Source organism: Dermacentor albipictus, chromosome 6, assembly GCF_038994185.2.
Source record: "Dermacentor albipictus isolate Rhodes 1998 colony chromosome 6, USDA_Dalb.pri_finalv2, whole genome shotgun sequence".
Classification (NCBI taxonomy): Eukaryota; Metazoa; Arthropoda; class Arachnida; order Ixodida; family Ixodidae; genus Dermacentor; species Dermacentor albipictus.
In genome coordinates, this window is record NC_091826.1 from 105,670,702 (window position 1) to 105,684,352 (window position 13,651).

The 13,651-nt window shown below is 42.1% G+C and overlaps 1 protein-coding gene and 1 long non-coding RNA gene across 2 annotated transcripts in view; one reads left to right on the forward strand and one right to left on the reverse strand.

Annotated features, from left to right (window-relative positions):
• LOC135904996 (zinc finger protein 513-like) overlaps nucleotides 1-13,651 on the reverse strand; it is a 78,691-nt gene that overhangs the window by 25,959 nt on the left and 39,081 nt on the right. The window contains exons 6-8 of the mRNA XM_065435992.2: nucleotides 13,411-13,549; nucleotides 10,011-10,340; nucleotides 2,770-2,910 (exon numbers count right to left, since the gene is read on the reverse strand). Of these exons, the coding sequence (XP_065292064.1) occupies nucleotides 10,012-10,340; nucleotides 13,411-13,549 (468 nt within the window). The 3' untranslated portion in view covers nucleotides 2,770-2,910; nucleotide 10,011. The remainder of the gene's footprint in view (nucleotides 1-2,769; nucleotides 2,911-10,010; nucleotides 10,341-13,410; nucleotides 13,550-13,651) is intronic.
• LOC139061334 (uncharacterized) overlaps nucleotides 10,038-13,651 on the forward strand; it is a 42,713-nt gene continuing 39,099 nt past the window's right edge. The window contains exons 1-2 of the long non-coding RNA XR_011515361.1: nucleotides 10,038-10,104; nucleotides 11,264-11,342. This is a non-coding gene — a long non-coding RNA (uncharacterized lncRNA). The remainder of the gene's footprint in view (nucleotides 10,105-11,263; nucleotides 11,343-13,651) is intronic.

A 13,651-nucleotide genomic window follows, 5' to 3' on the forward strand; every position in this document is an offset into this window, starting at 1 on the left:
TGGCAGTTGGTGTAATGCTGCTTCACGACAACGCCCGACCTCGCGTCTCTCGTCAAACCCAGGAACTTTTGACAAACTTTGGGTGGACTGTCAAGCCCCACCCACTGTACAGTCCGGACCTCGTGCCTAGTGATTATCACTTGTTCCCCAAGTTAAAAGAGCAGTTGAGTGGCCAACGCATCTGGAGCGACGATGAAGTCAAAGAAGAGGCGAAACGCTTTCTCAACGAGTTGGTGGCGCTGTTCTATGACACTGGGATACAGAAATTGGAGCCCCATCTACAGAAATGTGTAGAAAAAGATGGCGATTATGTAGAAGAATAGAACAAAGTTTCATCTTTCCACTGATGCAAATTTCTATGAGAATAAACGATGTTGTCTATTTCTAAAATTGATGGGAACCTTATTTCTGGATCAACCCTCGTATATGAGTACAATAGGCTGTCATTTGGATGGGAAAACTCCGGATCATGGTTTCAAAAGATATAACAATGTGCTCAAGAACTTCACTGGAAAATTCTGTAATGTATATATGGACGACATAATTGTATACTCGAAAACAAGAGAAGATCATGAAGAGCACTGCTAAAGTTAAACATACAAAAAAGTTCGTTTTTTGGCAGGAAAGTGGTTTTCTGGGAACAGTATTTGATGTAAAAACCAAAGGCACTAAAGAAGAGGGCGTTCAGCACACCAAAAAGCTGGCACAACCATTCAACATTTATTCTTTAACAGTGTTTCTTGGGCTCACAGGCCACTTCTGCACTTATATAAAAGACTATGCAAGAAAAACGAAATATCTTACTGAATTGACACAGAAAGGCGTTCATATGGTGCGAAGAATGTGACAACAGCTGTCTGAAACTTGTGCAAGCCGTTTCATCCGAACCTGTGCCTACACTCCCAGACTTTGATTTGCCATTTGAACTCTACGCAGATGCTTTTCACTATGCTACTGATTCCATCCTTGGTCAACGAGATGAAAATGAGCAACCTACAAGGAATTCAAGGCCATCAGATACCATTCCTATACATTTACGAAACCACAACAGAACTACACAACAACTGACAAGGAAGCATTCGCAGTCACTATGGCCCTAAGATACTTCAGAAGCTACGTGAAAGGCAAACATTTCAAGCTCTTCACTGATAATCAGGCATTGAGGTATCTCTTGGAACTTGCAATGCCAAAGCGTAGAGTAGTCCATTGGGTGAGCGAAAGTCAACTATTAAGCTTTGTCATAACACATAGATCAGGCCAGCAGCATCTGAACGCTGACGCATAATCACAACTTCATGTCCCGCAAGAAATTTTTAAAGGAAATATTAACTTGATGCAGCTCTGGGAGGGTAGGAAAGAGATGGAGCTGCACAAGCGGAAAGTCTAGTTTCTGAAACAAAAGTGCCCACAGTCCTCAAGTTGTACCACACCAGTCCTCAACTGCGAGGACATGATGCATATTGGGAGGCTTACCACAAGCTCACCAAGAGTTTTACGTTGAAAAATATGAAAGCAGATGTCGCCAATTACGTGAAGACACGTCACGAGTGCCAAATGGTCAAATACAAACCTTGTGGGAACACAATGGTACTGCCAGAATACTCGATGATCCCATTCGAAATCATTCATCTTGAATATGCTCGAGTTCAAGAAGAAAGGTGGAGGCGTTAGGAGAACTCAAGCTTTTCTGGTCGCCATGGATGAGTGGACGCCCTTTGTTGCCATCAAAGCTGGAAGAGAAGATGTGAGCTGTTTCACATATCTTCTCGAGCTGGAAATCTTCAAGAACACCAAAGTAATTGTTGCTGACAATGGAGCAGCGTTCAGAAGTAAGGAGCTACGCAGTTGGGCTAATGAGGAAAACATCACGATTCACTACCTTACTATCCTGAGGCTAGTTCTCTTGCTGAACGCATATTTATTAAGTTATATCCAGAGTTTAAGGGAGGCTGGAAGAGCACTTTGGAGCCAGCAATGCCTCACCAACACAGGTCCTGCACCGCAGGCATTGGGTGCAGCTCACACTTCCCTGCATTCGGTACTATCCCTTGGTTGCCGGATGATCATGAGCTGGGCTTAATTGATAGCATCGAGTTGCAGTGACGATAGGACCCAGCTGATAGGACCCAGCTGCAGTGAGAGAAATACCAGATGACTATGAAGACGCACTTTGATCACCACTGTAAAACAAAGATGCCAGAGATCGACCCTGGATCCACGATATTAGTGAGAAAAGGACTGGACTCAAAAACTCCATTCACTGGTCTGTACTTCACGGTTAAAACAGCTAAGCGACAAGGACTGTTGAAGACCATCTATTATAATTGACCAAGTGGTAGAACTGAAGAGGCATCTGTCAGAAATGTGCTACCAGCGCATTACCAGCAGCAGGGCAACGACAGCTGGCCGGGAGAGTGCAGCGATCACCATCGCCAGTGGTCAAGGATCAGGAGAGAAGAGGAGAAGCAGAAGAGAAGCTCACTTTAGAATGCCGCAATAAACAGATGGAGTCACCATATCTCTATAGAAATTTTACAAGACATCATTAGGTCAGTGAAGTTTTCCGGCGCCCGTGGGTGCGCAAGTGGCGCCGACAGTGTGCTGCCTGCGTGAATGCGGCAGGGCACTTGGTGCACTTGAAGGGCTTCTCTCCGCTATGTGTTCGCATGTGGTCCTTCATGTGGGTTGAGTGATGCGTGGTGTATGGGCAAAGGCTGCAGAGAAGTGGATCTTTTCTCTGGCTGGATTTCTTTCCCTGAACAACAGCACCTTTAGTGGTGCTCCCGACGAGCTGGCGAAACTTGCGTGGCTTGTTTGGCTCAGTCTCAGCTGTCTCTTCGGTGTTCTCCCTCACCGTCCACCACTGGAGAAATGATCGCCCCTTGCCTCGAGTTCTTTGTCGTGCTGCAACTGCATGGAAAGAAAACACCCAAGTTACACAGGAACGTCCAAGCCACAGGGCATAGTAGGTACGTTGATGACAGTTACTCACATTATTATTCTAACTTCCAACAAAAGAAAACTTTGTGCTTAGTACTGGTTGGTTTAGGCTCACAGCAAGGAAACTCTTTTTTGGCTCACATCATTTGGTAAAAGATCACTTCCTTACTTGCATGGTAAACCACCACATGCGCATGACGCCATCAATATTGGGTGTGTTTCAAATCTCTGCGTAGATGAGTACTTTGACATCTTCACTGGACAATTACGAGCATGTGCGTGAATCGTGCCATAAACACAAGATAAGTTTGAATAGACAGCATCAAAGTCTGCAACAGTGCAGGATACTTTGTAGTCTAATGAACAGATGACACAAGTGAATGGGGACTACGGGGAGAAAAAATAGTATGAAAAATGAAATACGAGATGATGTCAGAAATTGAAACGGAGGTTACAATCGGCTCTGGTCTACCCTTGTGCAAGACTGTGAATGTACGAGAGCTGCTTGTTATATTTGTGCTATTGTTGAAATGAGTGGATTCAAGTGTTCCTTTTTTAATATTTATGTGTGGTGGTTGCAATGTATTATTGTACTAGTAGATGAGGTATGATTATATTATCTGGCTCAGGGCAAACAAAAGCAATACTAGAATATGAAGCTGAAGTTCATCAAAATTGTGACCTGGCAGGCTAAAATGCAATCCAACTACTTTGGCAAGTTTCTAGTCGTGTCTGTGCGATGCGTTTATTCTAACATTCCTAGGCATTCTCGTTTCGTCAGTGTTTGTGGGAAAAAAAAAAGATAACAACTGTAGTAAATATATATACGAGCTGTACCGGTAATATTGGATTTAATTCTAGGCTCGAAAGGTTGTGGGGGAGTGGTCATCAACTCATAGTAATGTTACAAAGCTTCCTCCATCTTGTGGGCAGCCTACACCTAACCATTTTTCCAATTTCGTGCACATAATCAAGTACTGTGCTCCCAACTTTTACATTATTTTGAATGTGTTTGCAGGAAATACACATTACAAGAGAGCAAGCTATTGTGTTGACAGTATACTGGAGGCTTACTTTTGCGTGAACATATTTCTATTGGATATGGGACCCTCGGTACATGCAGGAACACACTTTATGGTAGTAAGTCTCACTGCTTGATAATACTGAACAGTATTTATGTACAGCAGTGTTTGTGTTTGAGAGTACATAGGAATACTTTGTTACAAAGGCTAGTGGAAGCTTGAATTGTATTTTAGGCTCACTTCTAGGTAATGCTGAACTCCTTTCTAATTTACATGTGCCAATATAAGTATGGTTCAAGGTGTTTTGTAGGTAATTAGTTTTAGTAAGTGTCGCCTTGGGATTATTTCGATGGTGACTGTAATTGTCATTGTCACTAAAGTTTGCTCTTACTGATTCTGCCCCTGCTCTGGAAATACTTTCTTGTTTACCATGTCGTGGGGGATGACAAGTATAAGCTAAAGATAGGCAACAACAACTTAGACTGAGTCTAAATTTTGCTGTCTATCGTTAGGCTTTTTGTAATGCACCGTCTTCAGTTTTCCTTGTTTATTGTAAATTGTTGCATTGACTAAGGTGACTGCACTATCAAAATGATGCCAGGCTGATTCAGACAGCTGTCATCTGTCCCGTCAAGGCACTGATGTCTGTCAGCAGAGAGCGTTTCCTTGCCAGTTCTATCTCGAAAAAGGGATGCCAGCAGCGTTAGCCAATGTTATTAACGTTGTCAGCACCTCTCTTTCGAAAAAGAAAAATGGTGAAAAAATACTTTCTCCTGATGTACATCTGTGCTATAACACCAAAGAGACAAGGCAGACAATGGCTGTGTGAATCAGGCTTAAGTACGAGTGCTGTTTAGGCTAGAGGGGAAGCGTATACTCAGGAAAGCGATGGGCACGAGTCCTTAAGTTCCTTGTAGTTTTACCTGTAGCAATAATAATTGACTTTACAGCTTACTTTTGCATCTGAAATTGGATGCCAAGTGGTGAACAATGTCTAGGTGCGCTTGTGTTTCAATACACAGATGGATACAGAGAAGAAGCCGTTTTCTCAGATATATTAAGTGACAGAACCTTGCTTGCAGGAGCGAATTGGAACACACCCATTGTTGATGAAGAACCAAGCTGAGGTGGAGACATCGACTAGCTTTGTGTCTGAACACAACTACAAGTTTGGAGAAACCAGGCAAACAACAATGCGAAGTACTGAGAAGTACAGGCCAGTTGACAAAGCACTCTCTGGGATTAAATAGTGCGAACAGGAGGAGAAAGAGAACATGAAATAACACAAGCACTAACTTTCAATAGGAAATACATTGGGGAACCCTCCTTTGCAAACAGTTGCAGCGCAGGCACGCATGAATGTTTCCCAAAAAAACAGTGCAAGTTGTGATGAATTCCTTGAAATAAACACACACTACAAACAATTCATACATGTTTGCAAACAGAACTGAGAAAAAGAAAGTTTTCCACAATGAAAGAAATAATACTGGTACTTTGATTTGACATAATACAATGAAAAAGCAACACCAAGCAGCCGACGCTGCACAATGACATCCTTAAAGCATAATAGGATGATGAAGTGTGTCTAATACAAGCATCAACCAAAAGAATAATGCCAATGCACTTTATTTCTTGGTAAGTATTCACTTAAAACAAGAGAAGCTTGCAGAGAAATTCAACTGCCAGACATTATTTCTTGTAATATTCTAGCATTGCTTATATAATCAACTTCACTACTAACGTTATCATTGCTCATAATTCATTTAAGCACAACTTGTTACATTCTCATATATATATATATATATATATATATATACTTCATAGAGGCGGTCCCATTTCAGTCACCGACTTTGGGACTTCCTCCTGTATATCATTATATTGTAACGGACACTTGGGTTATTAAGCTCAATTCTGATTATGCAAAAGCAAACATGGAGCGAGCATGCCTTCATGTACTAGGCTGTGTGTCGAACATAAAACCATGTTCTCACAACAATGAACGGCACTCTTTCGACACGGTAATGCTGCACACTTTGTTCTTTAGTGGCCCGTAAAAATAAAAGTCACAAGGCACCAAATACATACTGTAATGGGACATCCAGATTTGGTGAGAACACATCACCAGCACAGTCAAAACGCATCATAATTAAGGCACACACAGATATGTTTATTACATTCAATATTCACTATGGCCACATACCTCTTACACAGTGATACCGGCAAGAAAAAAAGAAAGCCCAACAGTTGCGAGTGCATCATGAGAATATTTAAAGGGAAACATAGGTCTTGGCGACAAAAAAAAAAAAGGTTCATTTACAGTTCTCTTTTTCTAATCTATGTATCATGCTGCACCTGCTGATAAAAGGAACCTGCTCAGACCAACATATCATCCAAGAAAGGAACAGTATTTATCCTATGAGCTGCTCAGCACTCATGTTGGGCACTTCCTTTCTTTTGTCCCTTGTCCTTGTGCTGAAGTATCGTAACCATGAATCCAACATTCCAACTAGCCCAATTAGCAGCCTTGATTCCTCCGTCAAAGCACTGGAAATTATTTCTTTTAGGAATGCGCAGATTTAAATCCACTACATGAAGAAAGACTAAGACAAGTTCACAGCACAAAGCATGACAACTGTTTATCTTTCGTATGTTTGCCAGATTTATTGGGTACACGATGGGTAAGAAATTTATAGAGCATCATATACGCCTACACCATACTGTTCTTCTATGCTTTGCCAATCAAATGAATTTCCACAAGCGATAGACGGATAGATGGAGCACTCACACATTTTTTCTGCTTGTAGTGAAGCCATGACTGCGAATTATTATCCTTTCCTTGCCATATTTAGTTCGCGCTAACATTTTTTGTTTTGTTTTGGTGAGTGCACCACATATCCATTTATCGCTTGTGGAAATTGATTTGATTGGCCGAGTGCAGAAGGACAATATGGTGTAGGGGTGCATGATGTTCTATCACTTTCTTGCCCAACATGTACCCATATAAATTTAACAAACGTATGGAAGATAAACAGTTGTTAGTTGCAGTTTCTCCTGTCAACTCGTCTTTCCATCTTGTTTCTTCGTGCAGTGTTAAATCAGCGTGCCCATAAAATAAATCAAGATGGGCCAACTAAATGCACCCCATTTATTGCTCTGCTGAAAATGGTCTACACGGTGCCGTTCCGTTACAAAACGGCTCACCAGAGTCGGGCCATCTTGGGCTCGTTTGAAACGGCAACTTTCCAGCCTACTTGTCTGCCAAAAAAAAAAAAAAAAAACCTCGATGCTGCTTCAGAAGAAAGCTACATGGTTTCGTACTGCAAAATTTATATTTTTGCATCCTTTATGGCCTTTTGCTTTTTTTCCAAAATAACAATTATTGCAAGTTGCAAATTTTCAGAGCGGCATTGTCTCTCTGCTACTCATTCAATTTCTTTTCTTTATTTTTACCCTGAACACAAGAGTCGTTGAGTGAGAACTGCTATGATAGTGTTTCGGAGAACAGTAACATTTTAAAATCCTGTAGAAGTTACCAACAAAAATTCATGGATGCAATGTCCAAATTTTAGAATTTTATAACTTTGTCTAAAATACAGATACATACATTCAAATTACAAGTTGTACACCTTGGCCATTCAGAAACATACAAGCATAATTTTAGGTCTCGCACAACTCGCCTTCAAAATTTATTAGATGAACAACTTCTTTATATTATCTAGAAAATATTTGAGTATTTACAATCAGTACACACAATTGAATATTTGCTGAAAATTTATATTGCCTAGAGCAAATTTTTTTCAGATCCTGTGGTGAAAGCTCAGTGGTGTTCTCACTCCCGATATGACGCCATCCGGTTAACGCAATGTGGCAGCTAACACCCATGGCCATCACCAATTCACAAATAGAATACAAGCCTTGGCCATGCTGCAAGAATATTTCCACAACACTGCACATGCAATTACTTGGTTCAGGTGCCTGCGACATGGGAACGGCACCAAAATCTGCTGGTGTTGCAGGAAACAGAGCTTTGTGTCACATGACAAAATTCTCCTTTCTCGTTAGCAGAAGCGCACACAGCATTGCTTGACTCGGATGCTTGCCCCTGCCTGCCACTGAAGTTGCTGCCCCAACATGGGCTTTTATTATGTCAGCAACAAGAGTGACACAGAGCTCTTCTGCAACTTTTCCAATTCTGCTCATCCAAACTGCTAGCATTGTGTGGTGGTAAGCAATAAGACTGCTTTCCACAAGGAACACAGAACCTTACTTCAAACTCTTGAACACAGTGAAGCACAGTTGAGTAAAAGCACAATTATCCTGGCAGTATCGACAAACATTTTTTCACATTGCCGAGGTCTGGGGGTGTGGATGGCAAAGCCGACAATGACTGCGTGGAACTAAGGAATGAGCTAAGAAAAGTTTACACATTAAAATTTAAGATTTACTTCGTCGGATGGCATCATTCTCACCAGCATTAGCTCTTCACCAGTACATACTCGGTATGGAAGTTTATTCGATACAACTGTCAGCACTAGACATGTCATTGCAAAAAGCAGGGCAGCCATTCATACAGAACAAAAACAATGAACAAGAATGCACAAAAGCAACAGCGTACGGGCCTTTAAAGTGGAACAAATAAATCTAGATCAACATTAAACACTGTTTGTACTAAATCAGAAATGTTAGGTTTGTAGCAGAAACACTCCATTTATGCACTGTTCAAAAAAGAAAGAAGAACATTTCTAACATCATTCTTGCTAAAAACTAATTTTACGTATTCATGTTTCTGTCCCATCCCACAACGAAGTGACAGTAGTTCAACTGTACTGTTTATTACTTAGAAAGGTTCATCGTTTTATTTTTCATCAGTATTTTTTCGGAAGTAAGCAGATCTGAATGAGTGCATGATATAGACCAAATTATATATCATGGAAATTAGACTGGTGTCAGAGGTACCCTTTTCCGCATCAGTTTCTCTTTTTTAACCCGCTTTAACCTGAATGAAGCAGATCAGAGAGTTCTCAGCAGGTTCGAAGCAGTATATGTTTCACTCCGGAGCTGAAATGAAAAATGTGAACCGAAACCAACAATGAACCGCAACACGTTTCTGCTTGACACCCTGCTGGCAATGACAGAATGCACGAATTGATACACCCTTCAAGAACTATGATGCTCCTTGTCCGAGCTTCCAAGTTGAGAAACAAAGCATGGGGTTTGTCTTGAAGCTGCACACTCAGCTATGAGGGATGCCACAGCTGAAGGATCCTGATTGAACATGGGCACCCAAACACATTACAAGAGTATCTCTTACATTCTGCTCTGTATGTAAATGAGACAGCAGAAAATCGAACCCTCAACCGCCTGTTTAGCAGAAGGAGGCCAACAGTTCTCAATGCCACTCAGTCGCCGTGGTTCACACGAGTCAAGCAAAAAAATTAATTCCTTCAGTATCCCATCATGTTGCCAGGCAAGGCTTTATTATTATTTTGCAAACTTACAGCAGGTTCTACGCTTTCTCAAGCGACAAAATTCACTCTCCAATACACTGGTACAAGTCTCACTGGTTAACCTCAGATTAAGACAGCATGAGCTGTCTGTTTCGGGGACGTCAAGATTACACTGGCTGATTCAATGCATAGGCTGTGAGTGTGAGCCAGATTTAATGAACCGGTAGCTCTGTCAAAAGATTCATAAAGCTTAGGATCACCGAGGCATTTCATATCAGGAGGAAGGAGCGGAGTTGGTCATCTTACAATTAATGTTTCAGATGAGGCTTATTTATCCTCAAGCTCTGTGCACTTGAAGGTAAAACGAATAAATGAAAAGTTTGTGCTCAACATGTAACACAAGAATGATGATGATGTTGATGCACACTTGTATCTCTGTGGCAGTGATGACACTCTGGGTATATACCATATAAGGTCTTTTTCCCTTTTTTGATAAACTGAGCTGTAAGTCAGCCCTTGTCTTGTTCACTTTCTTATCTTGTGTCCTGTCTTACCGTGTCATATTTAGCAATGCATGCATACCACTCGCCAAGCTGCCAACCTTATCGATGTACAGTTCGCAGGTGGCGCCGACAGCTTGTTCTCGTCGTAAACGTCGCCGTACACTTTGTGCACTTGAAGGGCCTCTCTCCACTGTGAGTCCGCATGTGGTCCTTGAAGTGGTTTGTATAGTGTGTCGTGTACGGGCAGAGGTTGCAGAGGAGCGGCTCGATTCGCATGCCAATAGGGCGCACCCGAGAGCTGCTTTCTCCAACATCTCGGAAGATAAGATGTCTGTCTGGCCTGGACTCATTTGCCTCCTTCGGCGGATTCACCGGAATATACGGAAGGAAAGAAGCTCCATCGCCAGCATTCCCAGATGCTGCTGCACCTGTGGGAGACAAATGCCAGTGCTTCAGTGAAGGAATGGAGTTAAGCCAAATCTCTAAAAATTAATGCAACAGTTGAAAGATGACTGGTCAAGCATTTAAAGTAATTGCCATGTGATGTTCGTGGTACCCATCTCTTTTGAATGCTACCCCATTGGAGGCTAACTTCAACCCCATTGAAGGTGTCAAGCAGAAAACACGGGCTGATAGCGAGGGAAATGCACTTGAACACAGTGTCTCGCAAGTGCTAGTTGCACAAGGAAAGTACACAACAAACTGGCATGTGATGCAGGCACTAGAAGGTTTAGAGAGATTTTGGCATGAAAGAAGCATGCATGGAATCGTGGCGTAAGGATTAGAGCACTGGGTTAGCGTAATGGAGAAAAGAGGTTAGATCCTACTATTGGTAGTGAATTTTTTTATAACATCAGAAATACATTTCACCCACTTTGAAGGTATCTAACAGAAAAGCGTGTCCCGAGCATGTGCAAGAGCATCACACTTTGCACTAAATTGCAAGTTTGTAAAAGATATAAAGTCGCTCTGATAAATTAGTAAGCAGTCACTTGTGATGCATGCACACACAGCTGTTAAGACATCACAATTATCACAATCTAAATATACATTATCATATTTAGAGAGTTGGTGGAGCTAAGTTCTAGCTTTGTTTCTTTTTCTCAATGCAAAGTGTTCAGGCCGAGTATGACCAAACTTTGAGCAGACACTTTTATTTTTTAAATCTGAAGTCTGGAATGTTTTTAGTGCAATCTAAATATGCAGTATCCTATTTAGAGACTTAACGTAGCCGACTTCTAGCCAAGCTCTTTTTTTTTTCTCTCTCTCTCAATGCGAAGTGTTCAGGTCTATTATGACCAACCCTTTAGCAGAAACTTTCTTATCTGAAGTCTGGATTTTGTTTATGCAGGCCTATGCTGAAAACAGTGGCATGTGAGAGAAGCCAACAACTGCATCCCCAGCTGTACAAAATTCTTCTTATGCTCATGGTAAAACTCATTTCTTTTTTTCGTTACATTTCCGTGAAATGCATTTCTTTTTCTGTTCTGTCAAACCGTATTTTAAAGGAGAATTGAACCACCCCTCGAGCTAGGTGAAAAAACACATTCCGTGCATACGACACGCTGCTGTGAATATCACATCTAAATGTTGCACGCTGGCATGGTACATGGGGCTAAGCGGAGTGCGAAGCCATGTTTTTCTCAAAGAGAGACTATTTCTATGAAGCCTTTTCCTTTCCCTTTTTGTGGCCGCCACATTTCATCATAAATCAGATACCCATACATGGCTGCTATTGGCCAATAGCTCACATCAATCAAGAAGTGCGAGTCGACTGTCGTCCGCTCACACTCGGCTGCGCCTGCCCACGTAGGAATTAAACTATGGCCGCACTACTTTTCGTGGTGTCATTGCCATCAATAATCGCTAACAGTTATTAGTAGGGAATGCTTAACTAGCCACCAACTATTCAAAACTAAAAACCAGGCCACATGTCCGCTATGCCTGCCCATGCCTTGTGACGAGTACTGGATAGCAACTACAAGGGAAGTGTGCTCAGTACCAGCCACTCCCAGCTAGATGTGTTTGACATTGAGCTTCCTGTTAAGCGCTACAAGGTGCACAATCTGGATTTGCCTACAATCCGTGCAGGAAAAAGCCAATCTGCACCACGTAGCAAGGCCAGGCTGGAGCATGCGAGCGTGCACTCTAGCCTTGCTACCACAGGTAGTTGCGTCTGCCGCATAGCGTAAACATCGCGGCAGCCATGGGTGCCGCGGCAAGCCCATTTGCCATAATGTCATAGGCAAGGTATCGACAACCTATTGCCAACGGCGTTCCTCCACTCCTTCGAAGGAGAACATTGAGGGCAAATGGGAAAGGCAAATACTGCGCTTGAAGTATCTACACTTGTCTTTCTGAAAAATTATTTCAGTCATATATTCCTGAGAGGTACCATACTCATTAAAACGAAATTGAGCTTCAGATAAATGTGGCTTAAGCTCCCTTTAAACTTGTTTCCATAACGAAGCCAGGTAAAATTCCTCCAGTAGCAACTGTCTGCCAATCCCAGCCATTTAAGCATGCAAGGCTTTTACAATATGGTTTGAACGTGCTGTGTATCTCACATGCAACGCACAAAAAAAAAAGGCTACCAATGTGTACAGCAATCTACACTATTCTGCCACAATTGAAACCAAGTGCAACATACTAGTGAATGGCAAACATACTCGTGTGAGGCAATGCAAAATGAGAACACAAGATAAGCATGCATACACGTTGAAGCAACTATATCTGAAGCTCATTCCTGGATTATTTGTATGCTACTCTTGAACATAAATGCTCCAGCATGAAGAGATAAGACACAAGCACACTTGTCACAATGTTGACAAGATTGCCAAATAGTGGTTTTCCAATTATAGCTGACACTGGGACAACGCACATAACACTGCAATCTATGCCATACATGTTCTCATGAGCAACAGCTGTAGTTGGAAACATACTTCACGTCAATATGAATAATGTGGAGCTCACCTTTGTTGCATATGAGCCTTTCTCATCATACCTACATTTTTTTTTACATTACACAACAATAGTAACTGTCCATTCACACTGGAGAACTGCTGTTTCACAGTAACGCACTAACTAGCCAAATATTCAGTTTGTGTCGAACTTGTACATTGGGCCCTCTTCTATCACATTAGATCAACTAAAACAATGCCTGTGTACAATGCCCGTGTTCATAAATGCATTTCTTTTCCACACATCAGCACAAGAACATCATTGGGATGAACTCGTAAGCGTAAGGTACTACATGCGCGAGCACAAAGGCATAATTAGGTCAGCAGGGCTTTCTGGCACCCACGGGTGCGTACATGGTGCCAAAAGTCTGCTACTTGCATGGACGCAGCGGGACACTTGGCGCATTCAAAAGGTTTCTACCCACTGTTTTTTGGTGTGTGGTCTTTCATGTGAGTTGCATGAAACGTGGGGTACGAGCAAAAGTTGCAGAGATGCAGATCTTTCCTCTTGGCAGTCTTCTTCCCTAAATGTCAGCACCTTTGATGGTGCTTCCGTAGACATGGTAGTACTTGTGTGGCTTGATGCTTTGTCTCAGCTGCCTCTTCGGCACTCTTCCACACCTTCCATCACTGGAGAAATGGTCTGCCCTTGCCTTGAATGCTTTGTCATGCTGCAACTGCAGAGAGAAAGCACCCCTGTTGCACTGGATGGGACAAGCCACAATGCAGAGTAGGTGTGTCCTTGACAGTTATTCGTGTTACTATTTTAACAACTTTCA